This window comes from Panthera uncia, chromosome X (assembly GCF_023721935.1).
Source record: "Panthera uncia isolate 11264 chromosome X, Puncia_PCG_1.0, whole genome shotgun sequence".
Classification (NCBI taxonomy): Eukaryota; Metazoa; Chordata; class Mammalia; order Carnivora; family Felidae; genus Panthera; species Panthera uncia.
In genome coordinates, this window is record NC_064817.1 from 59,640,667 (window position 1) to 59,661,634 (window position 20,968).

The following is a 20,968-nucleotide window of genomic DNA, read 5'->3' on the forward strand; positions in this document are numbered from 1 at the left end:
GGCCTTTGACAAAATCCAGCACCCTTTCTTAATAAAAACGCTTGAGAAAGTCGGGATAGAAGGAACATACTTAAACATCATCAAAGCCATTTATGAAAAGCCCACAGCCAACATCATCCTCAACGGAGAAAAACTGAGAGCTTTTTCCCTGAGATCAGGAACACGACAGGGATGCCCACTCTCACCGCTGTTGTTTAACATAGTGCTGGAAGTTCTAGCATCCGCAATCAGACAACAAAAGGAAATCAAAGGCATCAAAATTGGCAAAGATGAAGTCAAGCTTTCGCTTTTTGCAGATGACATGATATTATACATGGAAAATCCGATAGACTCCACCAGAAGTCTGCTAGAACTGATACATGAATTCAGCAAAGTTGCAGGATACAAAATCAAGGTACAGAAATCAGTTGCATTCTTATACACTAACAATGAAGCAACAGAAAGACAAATAAAGACACTGATCCCATTCACAATTGCACCAAGAAGCATAAAATACCTAGGAATAAATCTAACCAAAGATGTAAAAGATCTGTATGCTGAAAACTACAGAAAGCTTATGAAGGTAATTGAAGAAGATTTAAAGAAATGGAAAGACATTCCCTGCTCATGGATTGGAAGAATAAATATTGTCAAAATGTCAATACTACCCAAAGCTATCTACACTTTCAATGCAATCCCAATCAAAATTGCACCAGCATTCTTCTCGAAACTACAACAAGCAATCCTAAAATTCATATGGAACCACAAAAGGCCCCGAATAGCCAAAGTAATTTTGAAGAAGAAGACCAAAGCAGGAGGCATCACAATCCCAGACTTTAGCCTCTACTACAAAGCTGTCATCATCAAGACAGCATGGTATTGGCACAAAAACAGACACATAGACCAATGGAATAGACTAGAAACCCCAGAACTAGACCCACAAACGTATGGCCAACTCATCTTTGACAAAGCAGGAAAGAACATCCAATGGAAAAAAGACAGTCTCTTTCACAAATGGTGCTGGGAGAACGGGACAGCAACATGCAGAAGGTTGAAACTAGACCACTTTCTCACACCATTCACAAAAATAAACTCAAAATGGATAAAGGACCTGAATGTGAGACAGGAAACCATCAAAACCTTAGAGGAGAAAGCAGGAAAAGACCTCTCTGACCTCAGCTACAGCAATCTCTTACTCGACACATCCCCAAAGGCAAGGGAATTAAAAGCAAAAGTGAATTACTGGGACCTTATGAAGATAAAAAGCTTCTGCACAGCAAAGGAAACAACCAACAAAACTAAAAGGCAACCGATGGAATGGGAAAAGATATTTGCAAATGACATATCGGACAAAGGGCTAGTATCCAAAATCTATAAAGAGCTCACCAAACTCCACACCCGAAAATCAAATAACCCAGTGAAGAAATGGGCAGAAAACATGAATAGACACTTCTCTAAAGAAGACATCCGGATGGCCAACAGGCACATGAAAAGATGCTCAACGTCGCTCCTTATCAGGGAAATACAAATCAAAACCACACTCAGATATCACCTCACGCCAGTCAGAGTGGCCAAAATGAACAAATCAGGAGACTATAGATGCTGGAGAGGATTTGGAGAAACGGGAACCCTCTAGCACTGTTGGTGGGAATGCAAACTGGTGCAGCCGCTCTGGAAAACAGTGTTGAGGTTCCTCAAAAAATTAAAAATAGACCTACCCTATGACCCAGCAATAGCACTGCTAGGAATTTATCCAAGGGATACAGGAGTACTGATGCATAGGGGCACTTGTACCCCAATGTTTATAGCAGCACTCTCAACAATAGCCAAATTATGGAAAGAGCCTAAATGTCCATCAACTGATGAATGGATAAAGAAATTGTGGTTTATATACACAATGGAATACTACGTGGCAGTGAGAAAGAATGAAATATGGCCTTTTGTAGCAACGTGGATGGAACTGGAGAGTGTGATGCTAAGTGAAATAAGCCATACAGAGAAAGACAGATACCATATGGTTTCACTCTTATGTGGATCCTGAGAAACTTAACAGAAACCCATGGGGGAGGGGAAGGAAAAAAAGAAAAAAAAAAAAAAGAGGTTAGAGTAGGAGAGAGGCAAAGCATAAGAGACTGTTAAAAACTGAGAACAAACTGAGGGTTGATGGGGGGTGGGAGGGAGGGGAGGGTGGGTGATGGATATTGAGGAGGGCACCTTTTGGGATGAGCACTGGGTGTTGTATGGAAACCAATTTAACAATAAATTTCATATATTAAAAAAAAAAGACACAAATAAATTTAAAAAAAAGCAAAATTTAAATGAACTTCTTAAAACCAAGTACAATCTAAAAAGAGTCAAATATAGAAACAAAAGAAATTTTGGAATGTGTAACAGAAAAATACCAAACATTGTAAATACAAGTGAGAGAGGTGGGTGATAGGTTTCTAGTAAAAATCAAGATACCTTTAATAGAACCCATGTGGCCTTTTATGGGCATTTTTCTCAAAGGGACTATTAAGTCAGGTTATTCTACTTTAAGGAAAAGAAAACATCACATTTAGTAGGGTAGAACCCCAGACCTTTTCACAATTAAAATATTCATGGCACCAGATAAGAAGTTAACAATCATACTTTTCAGAGTTTGAAGCTTTTAATAATTAGTACTTTAGATATTTACTATCAATTAAAGTCACAAAGAATAAAGCCCCCTTAATTCTTAAATATTGCATTACCCTCAAAAGAGTACATTTTAATGTCTATATATGAGCCATTAACATTTTGCTATTGGTTATTAAAGACAAGTGGCTCTCTGATACTTGAAAACACAGTAGCTGGCATTTTCTCTAAGATAAAACAAAATTTTAAATGGAAAAAATAGTAAATTAAATGACCAAATTTACTACCTGTTATTACTCAGATATAAATGAAAGGTAAGTCTGGATATCCCTCTCTAAGTACATAGTAGCTCTCTCATTGGAATAACATTTGGTTACTTAATTATGTCTCCAATTTTTGTCATTCAAAACACAATGGTACAATAAACCTAACAGTTTCTGACTGATATACAAATGAAAATGTGTGCCTTCCAGAAGTGATTTTTGGGGCGCCTGGGTGGCTCAGTCGGTGGTTAAATGTCCGATTTCAGCTCAGGTCATCATCTTGTTGTCTGTGAGTTCGAGCCCTGTGTTGGGCTCTGTGCTGACAGCTTCAGAGCCTGGATCCTGCTTCGGATTCTGTGTCTCCTTCTCTCTCTGCCCCTCCCCCACTCATGCTCTGTCTCTGTCTCTCAAAAATGAATAAATGTTAAATTTTTTAAATTAAAACAAGTGATTTTCTTCTAAAAGTCAATAAAAGCTGTTTTTATAATACAGCAAAAAAGTACTTCTGTAAAACACTAACATTCAAATCCTATTTTCTCCAAAGCAAAATAATGCTTGAGGACCATCATTATTCTGTTCTCTAAAATGCCCTGCTGTTAAAAAATTAAAATAAAATAAAATGCACTGCTAATATGAAGAGTATCCCTTTACTGATACAAAGCATCATTTTAATATGTGTGTACATACTTCCACCTTCTATTATTTTTTTGATCAATTATTTTATTCACAATGGCTAATGGGTACTTTCTAACCTGTATCACCTAAATAAACCTAACATATCACTTGGCGAAAGTTACCAGAATGAAGTGCCTAAGAAATAAGAAACCTCACTTCAGACCAGAGGCTAGGTTTTGCTCTGTGAACAGTGACAACCCTAGGCACACAGTCAGGGACACACACACAGACACATGAGCTTATTGATGATAACATTAATACCTATCCATTGTATTTTTTAAAAGCCCATAGAAAAGAATAAGAAGTATTCTTATCTAAAAGATCCTCATAATGAAACCACCAAAAAACTATAAAACCAAAAACAATTTCTGTCAAGCATTTTGGTGTATTTTAGGCATTTGTGTATATTTTTATTATAATGTTGGGAGCATAATATATGTCCTGCCTTGCATTTTGCTTTTTTTGCCTTTTATTATTGTGGTTCAATTTTTTAAATAATACACTGGACTTTTATATATTTTCTTTTTTTTTTATTTTTTTTATTTTTTTTATTTTTGGGACAGAGAGAGACAGAGCATGAACTGGGGAGGGGCAGAGAGAGAGGGAGACACAGAATCGGAAACAGGCTCCAGGCTCCGAGCCATCAGCCCAGAGCCTGATGCGGGGCTCGAACTCACAGACCGCGAGATCGTGACCTGGCTGAAGTCGGACGCTTAACCGACTGCGCCACCCAGGCGCCCCTATATATTTTCTTTTACATTACTCACTAATAATTTTCCTGAAATAAAGCTCATTACAAGCTAAGAGCATTATTCAATATACTGTGTATGTTTTTTTCACCAGTTTGTGCCTTAGTTTATTTTGACAATTTAGTGTTTTTTAAATTAGAAATAATTTGTGCTTTTACAAAATAATCATACCCATGTTATTCAAATGCACAATTGGAAAAAAAACACAAATGACATGGTAAAATTACTAAAACAACATCCTTCAGAAAAAGAATGTCTTTAGAGAAAATATAAAAATAAACTAAGCATATTTGTTACCTGTTAAGTGATCTAAGTAGTACTGATAGAGCTTGCACTGAATAGGAGTCATTCTCACAGCTAACACATATTCATGTTTTGGAGGCAAGAACTTTGTTAACGCTGTATAATCTTTCCTCTGTAATTAACAAGAAAGATAATGAAAATTAGTTAACCTAAATATATGAAAGGAATTGACTGTTCAAAGAATTATCATTGCTTGCAACTAAAAGATATGCATAAACAGGTACCAAACATACAAGAAAGCATTTTCTTAAACATATTTACCCTCTTTAATCACACAATGATCATCATATGATTGTAATGATTATATTTCATATGACTATACAATACGATGTATTGGTAATAAGAGACTGCAACACACCAGGCAGGTTTTTAATTGAAGTGGTCATATTACCAACCAAGTAATTTATGTTTTCAAATGTCTCCTCTATATAGAAAAAAGAAAGAAAAAACGTGGGAAGGGGATATAGTAGGCAGTGTTAAGAAAAAGACTTGCTTTAATCATACACTAAAAACAATGAATCAAAGTCTGATGCAGTCTGGGTTGTCCTTCGGGTAAGATGTGCCAATATACCAGAGAATAACACATAACTTTAGGGGAACTGTTTACCCACTTGAGAAAGCAAGCCATGTATAAACACCCTTGAAACCATTTAATTATAAGAACAAGAAATAACAAACAGGAATGTGCTAGATACAAATGACTACTAAACCAGGAAAACACTGCCTAGGTAGCAGCAGCAATACAGAAACAGAGGAGTTGCTAGTACCTGTGGCTAACCTGAACAAACAGAACGACTGCCGTATATGATGGTAGAATATCCAGCCAGGGAAAAAAAAAAGAATATCCAGCCAGAAGCACAGTCTATCTCTAAAGATTTGTTACATCTTTGTGGCTATGATTAATATCTAGTGTCTGAAGAAAATGTGCGGATCTTAAGATCTACTAACTGCTGGCTCAAACTCTACTTATTCACTCACCAATAGAGGCTCACTAAATATCTGTATGTAAACAGTACTAACTAACCCATTCAGGTTATTTTATTACTTCAAATTAATAAAACTGTTTCTTCAGGATTTTGTTAAAAATGACCCTCTCACAATTCATAATTGCATTTCCTACAAATATTTCAAATAAGTGAGGTTCAAGCCACTATACTATAAAATTAAGGTGAGCATAGGAATTTCTTAATCATAATAGCTGTGTTTCTTTTACATACTCCCTATCTTAAAGATGAGAAATCTAAACATTAACATATTAAAATATGAAGCTATACACTTGGCAAATGAATTAATCAAGTATGCTCTAAACCTCACAATGGAACTTTTTTTTTGAAAGTTCAAGGTTTCAAAAACTTTTGAAGACAACGCTAGGAGATTTAACTATAAAACTATATATTGAAAAAAGAGGAAAGAAAACATAAAACAAAGTTTAAATTCAGAAAACACTTGGGATTGTAATCTAACAAAGCAACGATATTTTATTATATGGAACATATTTGTACCTGAACACATCCAGCTAACATCTCATAGAGAATGTGAGCACGCTTTTTCATCACTCTGACATCTACCATGGTAGAATCTGCACACTGACCATTTTGGATTGGATTTATAAATCGATTCCTGAACTCCTTAATGGATCCCAGCAAATTTTCCTTGATAAAGTTAACCATGCAATGATCTAAGAGAGAAGACATTAGTTCACTAACGACAATAATAGCTAAAAGGGACTCAGATAAACCTGATAAAATGTTCATGTCAAAAACACATGCCATGGAAGCATTAGAATTAAGCTGCAAAGAACAAAAAACAGTAAACTGAGTATAGACTAAACATTGGTTATAAGTCAGTTCTGGAACTGGATTTCCAAACCAGATGAGAAATTCAAATAAAACCATCCCTATATTCTAGATATGAATGTTTAAAAAAAATACCTAAGAACATTTTATTCTACTTCCCTGTTCTTTATAATAGATATGGAGTATGAAACAAGTATTCTATAATTCTAACCATGATTTTATGGACAGCAAGGGTATCTAGTGAAAAAACATATATATTGAATCAAAATAATAAAATCAGGTAATAAGCCACTATATCAAATTTTGTATTAACTGTTCTAGTTCCAGAAGCTCTTAATAGAGTTATCAGCTGTCCTATACAATATAAGATCACAATGTGAAATAGCGTTTTTTCACCATTTCAATATAAATTAGCAGTTATTACATCAAAATTGATATTTACAGGATACAAAGGACTCTCTTAGAAAATTCTAAGAATATATAATTAGATATTAAAAGTAAGACAGAACATATTATCATTATAGCAGAGCCCTTAAAAAGTCATGAATAATATGGGTGCCTGGGTGGCTCAGTCGGTTCAGCATCTGACTTTGGCTCAGGTCATGAGTTGGAGTCCCACATTGTGTGAGCACAAGCCCTGCTTCAGGTGCACACAAGCCCCACTTCTCTCTCTCTGCCCCTCGATCACTTGTGTCATCTCTCTCTCAAAAAAAAAAAAAACAACTAAAAAATAAAGTCATGGATAATATTGAGAATTAAGTGCAGTTCAATCAAGAACTAGGAATGAACTCTACATGCACTGTCACTTAAAGCAAAGTTCCACGGGAGTAAAAAAATACTCCTTTGTGAATTTCACTGTCAAACACCACTGGTTTGCTTTCTTCACTGTATCATAAAACTCTTCTAACTAATGTTTTATTGTTTTTGCAATGTGAAGTAGCATTTCTACAAATGAAGTAACAGAAAAGGGGGAAACTGGAACAGATAAAAAATGAAGATAAAATATAGGTTACAATGAAGTAATAACCAGTATTACAAATAATAAAATAGAAAATAAGTTACTAAAGGGCTGGAAATAACATAAAAATAACAAAAAGCTATTACAACGGATTATAAATAGGAAATTTCAATTTATTAGCTGAATATAACTCCTGTTCCCTCAAGTATTCTCACACATATGAAAATGAGAGAAATTCACAAGTCATCTGGGTTCACATCATCTTTCCTCAGTATGAACAAATTCTATGCTGACACAGATTCGACATAGCTCTCCTTTTCGCATCTCCACATTCCTAAAAATATTCACACTTGGCATTTCTTTTCAATTTCCTATAGTACCTCTCCCTAAATTATAGTTTGTTACAGTATCTCCTGAATAGTCACCAATGCATTTGTACTTTTAAAGCCATCATTAATACATCTGATAATTTTTATAGATTTCAAATTCTATGTTTATATTTGAACATTCAAAATGGTACACCTTTTGACTGTGGTTTACCATTCGTATTTACAAAGCATTCGGCTTGAAATGTATGGTATTCTTTCATAGAAGACTAAGATGGACCTATGTAGATCATGGTCAGAGACTATACTAGACAGAAGAAAGGCAAATGGCAAAGTGGCAAAAATATATCTGAGGCAATGCCAAAACTCTACAACATAACTGCAGATATTAACTCACACTCAATTAGGTTATTTTGAAGTGGTGTTCCTGTTAAAATAATCCTCCTCCTTGATCGTATAGAATTCATAGCTTTTGAAACAGCAGATGCTTCATTTTTCAGAATATGGCCTTCATCACAAACAACAAAGTCGGGGCCTATAAAAATGTGTAGAAAAAAACATTTAAGCTGAAAATGTAACCCATTTAAGTAAATAAGTTAACCCTTTAAAGTGCTCCTCTTGTGGGAATAAAACAACACGCTCATAAGAACAGTCATATTTTATCTGCTGCTATATTTGTTGTATTTTGTAATGTGGCACTAACTAGTATTAATTATATCCCAACAGTAGAGTATTATATCCCTATATAATATATATATCCCTATATATAATATAACAATAAAACAGTAAAGTACTACTACAGATGGTACTTAAGATTCTCTGAATAAGAATATAAAAATAAAAATAGAAGAGTGTAAAGATCTCTCCAACATATTTTAGGTATTTGAAAAAACAAAATATATTAATAATTGGAAAACAGTAGCTAAAGATATATTACAGCAAAACATATCAAGTTAACACAACTGCCTAAGACTAAGCAATTCATATATACGTGAAAAGACAAATTTCAAGCTACATTTTAAGAAATACTGTATAAATCAATTGGCTATGCGGTATCTTCCATGCAACTTATTCCAAATAACTAATACTCTTTGCAGGGTGAAAATTTAATTGATAAAGGACAGATAAATTGATTGTTATATGGTTACAGGATGGGGGAGAACACTTTCCAAGCTATAAAAGACCTTACACCTGAGAGTAACGTCTTCAAAAGAAATACATCCACTTTCATAACATATTATTGCTTCCTAAAGCATTGTTTATACATAATTTGCTTGCTGGTTAACACACATACTACTTTAAATATTGATTTCAACAAAAGCAGTTGTCAAATTACTCCCCATCTGTTAGGCGTTAGAGAAAATTCATCTTCTACATGATTTCAAAAGTAAACATTTCAGTATGATTGGCCAAATAATACAATTATTATTCAGTATTCAGATGGGGCTACACAAATATTAAGACTGTTAAAATTACTAATATACTTTCTAAAAACAAAAATCTACACATAGCTTTGTATTAAAAAGCTACATACTGGCTTCTTTTGAATCCTAAAAGTTTTCAAGAAAGAAAAATTGTGTTTTACACAAGTGACTTAACTGATTTTCACCATCTAATATTCAGTGTCATGAGGGTATGCTAAAACAGGTACTCCCATACAATCTTTGTGAGCGTCTAAATTACTATCTGACATTTTGGAAGACAACTTTACAGTATCTATTAAAATGTAAAATAGTGTACCTTCTGACCCATTATTTCAATTTCTGGGAATTTATCCTAAAGATATACTTCGGCAAGTATCCAAAAATACATAAAAATATTCTGTGAAGCATTGGTTGTTATGGTGGAAAATTGAAAACCACCTAAAAGCTTGTCAAAGGGTGTTAATAAAATTATGATTTAATGGAATGTTGCAGAACTAAAATTAATGATATAGATTTCTATGTACTAACCTGGAAAGACATGCCAAAATATATTAAATAAAAAGACGCAATGTGTAGAATGTATGTTATGCTGTTTGTATTTAAACAACCACTTCAAACAGGGTGATTTTATCTATGTATACATATATGTAGCAAAGGACTAAACCTGCCCAACCTTTGCCTTCAGCAACTGGGAGGTAACCTCTAAACTTGGAATATCCTGCCTAAGAAAATGGTCTTTGTTTACTTGGATGGCTTAGGACACACACCAGATAGTCTAAAAAGGTGAATTATCGGGGCAACAAGGCCTTTGGGCCATATGGCATCTTCTTGACCTTTAGAAGGGGTAAAGACTAAGATCACTCACATGGGTGGTCAAACATGTCTTTGTGACCAAGCCCAAACTCTAAACACCAAGGCCTGGATACGTGTGCTTGGTTAGCAACACTCTGTATGTACTGTTACACATCATTGCTGGGAGAAGTAACTGCGGTCTGCACATTTCCACTGACAGATCAGTAGGATTTCTCCTGGATGCCCTGTGACTTTTCCTGTTGCTGATTTTAATTTGTATCCTTTCACTGTAATAACCAACACAGCTTTTCTGAGTTCCATGAGTTCTAGTTAATTACTAAACCTGAGAGTGGCCTTGGGACTCTAAACACTGCAATATAAAAAACATGCCTGAAAAAACACCCACACAATCTTCTTTAAAAATGGGCAGAGGACCCAAAGAAGATATGCAAATGGGCAACAGGTACACAAAAAAGACCTCAACATCACTAATCACCAGGAAAATGCAAATCAAAACCACAATGAGATATCACCTCATACCTGTTAGAATGACTATTCTCAAAAAGACAAGAGATAACAACTGTCGGTGAGGATGTAAAGAGAAGGGAACCCTTGTGCACCATTGGTAAGAAGGTAAATTGGTGCAGGCACTATGAAGGTTCCTCTAAAATTGAAAAGTAGAATTACCATACGAAACAGCATTTCTAATTCTGGGTATATCTCCAAGGAAACAAAATCATTATCTCAAAGAGATATCTGCACTCCCATGTTCAGCCAAGACATGGAAAAACAACCTAAGTGTCCACTGACGAATGAACTTTTATTTTTTAATATATACCTTTTCCTTCTGTTTGTATTTTGCTTAAGAACATGTATTGCTTTTATAATTTAACTTAAAAAGAACTATTTATTAGTGTGGCAATGGAAGGCAAGGGGGCCCTTTCTTTAGCAGGGCTATCTAGAGAATAAGAGTAGGGAGACAGAATAAAAGCAAATATACTCATGAATAACCCTGAATCAACAAAAAAGCTAAAAGATGTTATTCATATTCTGTTTACAAAGATAGTAATGTACATAACATTCTAACATAAAAAAGTTTTAAAATCTTAAGAAGTTTTAGGGGGCCTGGGTGGCTCAGTTGCTTAAGTGTCCGACTTTTGATTTGGGCTCAGGTCATGATCTCACGGTTCTTGAGTTCGAGGCCCTGCATCGGGCTACGCACTGGCAGTGCAGAGCCTGCCTGAGATTCTCTGTCTCCCTCTCTCTCTGCATAAGTTTAATAATCCTGAATATCTACTTTCTGGAAAACCTCATTCCAATGATCTATGAACGAAGTGGTAGGATGTGAAAACAGCTATATTTAGAAATCATAATAGAAAAAATAAAGGGAGAATGCAGTCATGCAGTTCTGAAAAGGGATATAGCAAGAGGCTTGAAGAAAAGTTCTTCTGTTCAAAAATCAAGCCTGAGTGAAATAGTTCAATACACCATGGAAATCTGTCATTATTTTATTTAATTACCTAGGCCTATTTTATTGTTTAAATCAAATAGTACCTTGAATTAATATTGTGTGTATATATAAAGGACTGAAGTACTGATAACATGCTACAAACCAAATAAAGCTTGAAAGCCTTATGCTAACTGAAAGAAGTCAGATATTATATGATTTCACTTTTATAAAATGTCCAGAAATATTTTTATGAAATGTCCACAAAAGGCAAATCCACTGAGACAAAAAATATGTTGGTAGTTTCCAGGTGATAGGGCATTTGAAAGTGACTGCTAATGGGTACAAAATTTCTTTTTGAGGTACATGAAAATGCTGTGGGGTTCAACAAAATAGTTGTGATAGTTACATAACACTGTAAATATACTAAATGCCACTGAATTATACTTTAACATGGTTAAATGGATTTTATGTTATGTGTATTTTTACCACAACAAACTCTAGTCATTAAATTAAAATGAGATAATGTAGATTAATACTAAAGCTACCACAATGAATAAATGCTTAGCGTGACTTAACGTTAACTGTGCTATGAATTAAACAACAACAAAAAGCTAGTAATGAGGTTATAAAGAGATAACTCTATTCATTTGTCAAAACCCATTAAACTCTACATTACAAAGTATATACTTTCATGTGCACAAATAATAAAACACAGAAACTAACCTAAGTGACTTTAGAAAATAACGTTTTAACTATAAATTAAGCTATAGACAAAAACAATCATAAACACTGTACTATAGTGGTTAAATCTGTTTCTCACATAGAAACAACTTTGAAACAATATGGCTAACAATTCTGAAATTACTTTATGTGTGTAATGAAACTGAACAAATAAACTGTGTAATGAAACTCAACAAATAAACAGATAGCAGGTGGCTGGAGCCAGGATTCCCATAATTGGAAAGACAAATAACAGATTAACGAAGAAGGTGAAACTGAACCCTATGACACTGGATTAGAGTCAAAGACACCATTACAAAATCAAATTTATCTCTATACACACACACAAAGGGATAGATTTGTGCATAGACATAGATCAGTACACATATCACCTAGTTCTTCTGTCTGCTTAGAGGACTTAGAAGCAATGATACTCCAGTAGTAACAAACACTACTAAGCACCAGATCTTGGTTTGTAAACACTATTTTTCAATAAGAGAAACCATGGCACATTACTGAAATGGTTAATTCTGGGGTAGGGGGCAGAGACAATATAACATGAGCCTGGAATACCTTATAGTACCAGAAAGTAATGAAGTGCTTAAAACAACAACGACAAAAAGAATGAAATATCAAAGGGATACACCAACCAATCTACAAATGTGAAAGAGCTCCCAATGGCCAAATAGTAACAATTTGAACAGCAAAATAACATTATAGTCTAAAATATAAACTAATAATAGATTATTAGTCTATAATGCTATAAATCAATGATTGATTATATAAAAAAGAAAGGACAAATCTTTCTTAAAGAAAAATTCCAAATTTTATGTGTAGATACTGGCCACTAAGGGAGACAGAGCTTAATCCCAGCTTTCCCCTAACTTGGGTAAGCTAGACTTTGTGACTGACTTCCAAAGAACAGGGACAGGTAAATATAGCAGATCCAGTAATGTCATGTCATTCTAATGTACTCCTGATATGATTGTGTGTGATAAGAAGGGTGTTTCACCTCTGGTAAATTTTTTCAAAAACCTGTAACTCCAAACTAATTACAAGAAAAACAACAAATACACACTAGTGAACATAAAATAGGATACTTGCACAGTACTCAAGACTAACAAGATAATGAAAAATAAAGATAGAAATTGTCATAGACCAGACAAAACTGTGAAGACAAGCCAATTAAATACAATGTGGTATACCCTGGATCAGATCCTGGAATAGAATGCAAACAAGAAAAATGGTGAAATTCAAATATAGTTTGGTGTTTAGTTAACAATAAACCAACACTGTATCAATTTCTTAGTTTTGACAAATCTACCATGGCAATACAAGCTGTTAACAGTGGGAAATCTGGATGCAGGGAATATGGGAGCTTTTTTTTACTATCACTTCAAGTTTTCTGTAAAAAATTATTCTAAAGTAAAACATGTTTAAAATGTCACTAAATGATTTACATGGAAATAACAAATGTTACTCTTCATGTTATGAGCTTTAATTTTTTTAAATGTATTTCCTCATGAACAAATCACAATATTAAGCGTTTGGACACTGTTGTTTTAACTATTCCAAAGCAACTTTCTGAAAAATATGTTGCAATACTATTCACTAGCTTAAAGTTCTCTGACAATAAAACCACCACAGAACTTTTAGACAAATATTTTAATCACGGGAGAAAGATAAACTCATTGAGCCTTAGATTTACAATGGCAATGTTACTTTGGTGCATGTTAGTTACATCATTACCTAAAAAAAGAGGCAAAACAGTACAAACATTTAGTTCTAAGATTAATAAGGTCTGAGAATTTAATGTATAACATGGTGAGTATAGCTGATAACACTAAATTTAACTGTAGAATTAAAATTTGCTAAAAGAGTAAAATTTAAATGCTCTCACCAAAAAAAAAAAAAAAATGGGGTGAGTAAATATGTGAGGTCATAGATGTGTAACTCAAAGTGGTGAATCCTTCTGTTAGGCAGGAAGCTAATGGGCAACAGGAGTATGGACCTTAGACGTCCTGATGGAGAGCCCCAACCGAGGACCACCCAGGGACCACCCTATTCCACCCATGTAACAGTCAGTTTGCAATTACAACATCCCAACAGAGGAAGAGTTAAGTTTGTTGTGCGTGTTGCACTTTTGCAGAAAGCAGCTGCTTGTCCTTATTTGACCTATGTCTCTAGAATAGAAATAATGCTGTGGTTTCCTACCCCATAAAGGTGTCTCAAATACATATTGGAAAAGGACATGCATAGTTGGCTAATTATTATATAATCCAGGCCTGTCACTCAAATGTTGCAAACCTAGGAACTACCCAAAAGAAAAAACTGATATAAGCCCACACTGAGGAGTTTCAGGGCCTCAGTCTCTCTGGAGTTGCCAGCTTCTCCCTTGGAGTATACTTTAATAAAACTTTGCTCTGCTTTTCTTTCGTTTCACTTCTCTGTAATTATTTAATGTGGCAGCGAGAATAGCAAGCCACTTTCTTTTTCCATCTAACTCTTGGTAACACTTCCAAATGTATTTATACATCAAATCATCACATTGTATAATTTAAGTATCTTACAATTCTGTGAATTGTACTTGAAAAATTTGTGAAAAGAATATAATATAAAAAAATAAATGAAAAAAAGGTAAAGTGATGGATTCTAAAGAATACTGTTACTCTGACAGTGAAAATTACATTTTCTCAACACACATCTAAAGCCTCAATAAGTGTCTTAATGTAATTAGATATGTTAAGATAAAGTTTAAAAAGGAAAAAACAAATAATTAAAAATTAATTCATTTTGTGGGGCACCTGGGTGGCTCAGTTAGTTGAGTGTCTGACTTTGGCTCAGGTCATGATCTCGCAGTTTGTGAGTTCGAGCCCCGCATCAGGCTCTGTGCTGACAGCTCAGAGACTGGAGCCTGCGTTGGATTCTGTGTCTCCCTCTCTCTCTCTGACCCTCCCCACCTTGCACTCTGTTTCTGTTTCTCTCTCTCTCTCTCTCTCTCTCTCTCTCTCAAAAATAAATAAAAAGATTAAAAAAAATTTTTTTAATTAATTAGTTTTGCAAATAGTACAACTTGCTGCTTTTCCAAGTGCCAATTAGGAATTAAATATTTGGATCTTAATGTCATAAGGTTAGACAGTGTTGCAAATATTAACTTTCCATAGTGATGACACTTCAAAACATAGTGGGGGGGACCATGTAGCAATCCTTCTAATGATATAAAGTTGGGAAAGAAACTTAAAAACTGTTTTCAAAGTATGGAGAGAGGTCTTGTTATCATCTAATATTCAGACAGCTGGAAGAAAATGCAATTGTGACATAGGCACCTAATGTAATTTTACTTATTAACCAGATCTCCCATAAAAACCTCAAACACTTCCAGACTCAACAACTGAATTCTGAACAGCTGGCAACAGTAAGGGTGCTATAACCTTAATAAAATTTTACTAAGAAAAAAAAAAGGAAGGAAAAAACCTGAGGATAAACAAAACCCAGCTACTTACCAGTTGCTCAATAAAGTAGTTATTTGTTAAACCGAACATCAGCAATTTTTTATTCAACTTATTTATCTCAGTGCCTCTTAATATATTACCTGGATCAACCAAAGCTTTGTTAAAGATTTCCTTAAGTTTCCTACTCTTCACATTCCTTCCTTGAGCAAGATTTCTGTACATCTCATAGCCTATGATCATAACACCACCATCTTCTTGCCACCTCTGCAGCATGTAGCTTCTCTCCTGAGGACGTTTCACAGTTGCTAATTCAGAGACCTTTTGTGAGAAAATAAAGATTTTTAAAGGTAGCTATTAGACATGTAGGAATACTACTTATTCCCATGTAAATATGCATCCTTAATAATTAAAAATCCTTTTCTTTTACTATATGAATTTCTTGCAGTTATTTTAATAAGAGAAAATATTTAAAATATAATACCTCAAGCTTCTCATCATCTTTTAATCCTTCCTGCCACTTTTCAAATTCATTCATCCAATTCAAAGCGGTATTAAGAGGACAAACCACTAAAGCTGTGCTGAAATCCAATTTGTCACACAAAAGAACCGTATGAAGAAAACTTACCACCTACAAAAAAACAAATTAAGTTACCATCTTCAACTAAAATATCAGTAAAAAAGTTAAAATAAATGAAACAATCTTACGATTTAGTAGCTTGGTTTTCTTCTACCTTTAAACAATAAAGCAACCAATCAAAGGTCACAATTTCCAAACAAGGCAAAGTACATGGAAAGAGATATTATAATATATAAAAAGATGGAGTTTGACTACATAATATATAAGGTTCTTCTAACCTTAAAGCTTCATGATCCTATGATCAATAATAATAATAATAATAATAATATGAATATAAGAAGTAACCATACCAAAACTATGACGAAGTCGCTGGTCTCCACACAATGTCTATCCCCACAAATGTTCAGAAGCTACCATCACCCATTCAGAAGAGAATTCTGTTATGCAGTACTTTTCTATTTTCAAGTGTTCTAACTTGATACCTTGGGAAGATCGAAGCAGAGTACAAGGACCCTAAGCTTGCCTTATCCCACAAATACAACTAGATAACTATCAAATCATCATAAATACCCAAGAAACCGACCAAAAGCCTGGTAGGATAAATTCTACAACTAAAGGTAAAGAAGAGGCCACATCGAAGAGAGTAGGAAGTGTGGAGATGCGGTTTAGGGCAGAAAAGGATCATGGCCGCTGTGGCAGGGAGGGAGCCATGGTTACGGAGAAGGGTAAGGGACAGAATATCACACAGTAAAGCAGACAGGGAAAATGAATCCCCACAGCAACTGGCTTAGAAAGGGAGGGGCTGAATTTCATGAGTTCTTAGAAAAAGCGGGGCTTAAGTTTTAAAGGTCAGCAGTCATCGCTAAAATAGAGCCCTGAAGACACCGTGCTGCTCTTAAAGAGAAGGCAAACAGCCCGTGGGCATACAACATGGAAAGAATGAATTGAAGAGCAACTGGAGCACACAGTGGGGAAGATATATGCTTATCTCAAACCACATCCCAGCACTCACCAAGAGACCCCTCCAGGAACAAAAAAACTGGCCAGCACCATTTCTCTGTCCTGACCCTGAGCATAAGCACTGGCACTCCCTACCTAACTTATTTACAATAAGCCCCCAACAACAGCACTCCACTGGAAGCACCCCTCCAAGTCACCCCCAGACCAGCCCAAACCCCTGCTCACACCATGTCTCCTGACCAAGGAGTTTTCATGGTCTTGTTTTAGCAGCAGTTGCAACAGTTCTCATTTCACAAGCAGACCAGAGCACACCTAGTTAAAACTCACCATATTCAGACCATGGACCAAACACTGCTAAGATAAAGAGAGCCTCTGCAGACAACTGGCCTGAAGGATAAAGCAGCCAGGACAAAACAGCAAAGCACACGCAGCACCCATTGGAGTTAGTCCCAGAAGCAACAGACCCTGGGGAACATGGGATACTATATGGCACAGCACTACAGGACCTCTTCTTCATAAGGCCATTACCCTAAAGAACAGGAGATGTAGCTTACTTTTCTAACACAGTGAAACAGGCACAGAGACACAGACAAAATGAGAACACAGAGAAATTTATCCCAGATGAAAGAACAAAACAAGGCTAAGGCCAGAGGTCTAAGTGAAACAGATATAAGTAATTAACCTAAGACAGAATTTAAAGTAACGATAAAAGGATATTCACTGGACTTGTGAAAAGAGAGGAAGACATGAGTGAGACCCTTACCAGAGAGATAAAGAATAACACAGCAGAGATAAAACTCTCAATAAACAAAGTGAGAAATAGGCTCCCTGGAATGAAGAGTAGGATGGAAGAAGCACAGGAATGAATTAATGACCTAGAGGACAGAGTAATGGAAAGTAATCACATTAAACAAAAGAGAGATAAAAGAATTATGCAAAATAAGAACAAAATTAGGGAAATCAGTGACTCCCTCAAACATTAATAACATTTGTATTTATATAACCCCCAAAAGAAGATGACAGAGAAAAGAGGGCAGAAAATTTATTTGTAAAAACAATAGCTACAAGCTTCCCTAATTTGGGGAAGGAAGCAGATATCCAGATCAAGGAAGCACAGAGAACTCCCAACAAAATGAACAAAAGCAGACCCACACCAAAACATATTCTAATTAAATTGGCAAAATATAGTGGAAAAAAAACAACTTTTCAAAGCAGCAAGACAAAAGACAACAGTGACATACAAAGGAAAACCCATAAGGCTATTAACAGCCTTTTCAGAAGAAATGTTGCAGGACAGAAGGGGCTGGCATGAAATTTTCAAGGTTCTGAATGGGAAAAATCTGTAGCCAAAAATACTCTGTCCAGAAAGGCTATCATTCAGAATAGAAAGAGAAACAGAGTTTCCCAGACAAACAAAAACTATAGGAGTTTAATGACCAATAAACCATCCCTATAAGAAAATTAAAGGGGACTCTTTTGAGTTGAAAGGAGAGAAAACGTGACAGTATAAAAGTAGGAAACACAAAAGCATTAAAAATGAACATCACTGTAAAACATCAGTAAACAAACAAATAAAAGGATATAAAATATGGCACCATATACAGAAAACATGTGGAAGAGAGCAGGAAACAATTGGTTTGAACTTAAATGACCATCAACTTAATATAGACTGATATGCGGAAGAGGCTATAACAAACCTAATGATAACCATGTATCAAAAACCACCAATAAACATGCAAAGAATACAGAGAAAGAAATCCAAATATATTAAAGAAAATCAGAAAAACAAGAAAGAGACAAAAAACAAGAAATGATCAGAGAAAATCTTCATAAACAATCACAAAACAAATAATAAGATGACAATAAATACATTATCTATCAACAATTACTTTGAATGTAACTGGACAAAATGCTTCAACCAAAAGACACAAAAGGACAAAATGGATAAAAAAAATAGGACTCATCTATATGCTACCTACCAAGAAACTCATTTTAGACCTAAATACACCTTTAGATTCAAAGTGAGGGGATGGAGAAATATCTATCATTCAAATGGATATCAAGTGAAGACACCAAAGGTGCAGGGGGACCCTAAGCTTGCCTAGTCACTTGAACACAGCTAGATAAATAATGAAACCATTCAGAACACTGAAGAAATCAATCTGAGATCTGAGAAAATGGGCTGCAAGACTAGAGACAGAAAAACAGCCACATGAGAATGTCTATTCTCACCACTTTTATTCAACATAAGACTGAAAGTGCTAGCCACAGCAATGAGACAACAAAAAGAAATAAAGGGCATCCAAATTGGCAAAGAAAAGGTAAAATGTTCACTATTTGCAGATGACATACTACATATACAAAACCCAACAGATTCCACCAAAAAACTGCTAGAACTGACAAATGAATTCACTGAAGTCACAGGATACAAAATCAACATACAAAAATCTGTTGCATTTCTATACACCAATAACAAAGCAGCAGAAACAGAAATAAAGAAAAAAATCCCATTTACAACTGCACCAAAAACAGTAAGATAACTAGGAATAAACCTAACCAAAGAGGCAAAAGATCTATACTCTGAAAACTATAAAACACTGATGAATGAAGCTGAAGAGGACACAAAGAAATAGAAAGACATTCCATGTTCATGGACTGAAAACACAAATACTGTTAAAATGTCTATACTATGCAAAGCAATCTACACATTTAATGCAATCCCTATCAAAATGCCACCAACATTTTTCAGAGAACTACAACAAATAATCCTAAAATTTGTATGGAACCACAAGGAACCCAAATAGCCAGACCAATCTTGAAAAAGAGAGGTAAAGCATTACAATTCCGGACATCAAGGCATATTACAAAGCTGTAGTAATGAAAACAGAATGCTACTGACACAAAAATGAAATATAGATAAACGGAACAAAATAAAAAAAAAACAGAAATAAACCCCAAATTATATGGTCAATAAATCTTCAACAAAGCAGGAACGAATATCCAATGGGAAAAAGTTTCTTCAACAAATGGTGTTGGGAAAACTGGACAGCGACATGCAAAAGAATAAACCTGGACCACTTTCTTACACAACACACAAAAATATTCAAAATGGATAGAAAACCTAAATGTGAGACCTAAATGCATAAAAATCCTAAAAGAGAGCACAGGCAGTAAGGTCTCTGACACGGGCTGTAGGAACATTTTTCAAGATATGACTCCTGAGGAAAGGGAAACAAAAGCAAAAATAAACTGGGCTTCATCAAAATGCAAAACCGCACAGCAAAGGAAACTATCAATAAAACTAAAAGGCAACTTTTAGAATGGGAGAAGATATTTTCAAATGACATATTGGATAAAGGGTTAGTACCCAAAATATATAAAGAACTTATAAAGTTCAACACCCAAAAAACAAATAATCCAGTTAAAAAATATTCAGAAGATATGAATAGACATTTTCCAAAGAAGACATACAGACAGCCAATAGACACAAGAAAAGAAGGTCAACATCACTCATCATTAGGGAAATGCAAATCAAAACTACAGTGAGATATTATCTTTCCTGTCAGAATAGCTAAAATCAGGGGTGCCTGGGTGGCTCAGTTGGTTGAGCATCCAACTTCAGCTCAGGTCATGATCTCACAGTTTGTGGGCTCGAGCCCTGCGTTGGGCTCTGTGCTGACAGCTCAGAGCCTAAAGCCTGCTTCGGATTCTGTGTCTCCCTCTCTCTCGGCCCCTCCCTGATCACACTCTCTCTCTCTCTCAAAAGTAAACATTAAAAAAATTTTTATTTAAAAAATTGATTTTGAATTATATTAAAATATTTAAATATTTTAATAAAAAATTAAATATTTAAAATATTATATTAAAATATTTATTTAAATTTTTAAATTAAAAAAAAAGAATGGCTAAAATAAAAAACACAAGAAAA

At 34.8% G+C, this 20,968-nt stretch overlaps 1 protein-coding gene across 8 annotated transcripts in view; it reads right to left on the reverse strand.

Annotated features, from left to right (window-relative positions):
- Window positions 1–20,968, reverse strand: part of ATRX (ATRX chromatin remodeler) — a 314,554-nt gene that overhangs the window by 116,119 nt on the left and 177,467 nt on the right. For all 8 annotated transcript variants that reach the window (XM_049643991.1, XM_049643990.1, XM_049643987.1 and 5 more), the window contains 5 exons: window positions 15,985–16,131; window positions 15,644–15,821; window positions 8,063–8,200; window positions 6,088–6,263; window positions 4,580–4,697 (listed from right to left, as the gene is read on the reverse strand). In XM_049643991.1, coding sequence (XP_049499948.1) covers window positions 4,580–4,697; window positions 6,088–6,263; window positions 8,063–8,200; window positions 15,644–15,821; window positions 15,985–16,131 — 757 coding nt within the window. The remainder of the gene's footprint in view (window positions 1–4,579; window positions 4,698–6,087; window positions 6,264–8,062; window positions 8,201–15,643; window positions 15,822–15,984; window positions 16,132–20,968) is intronic.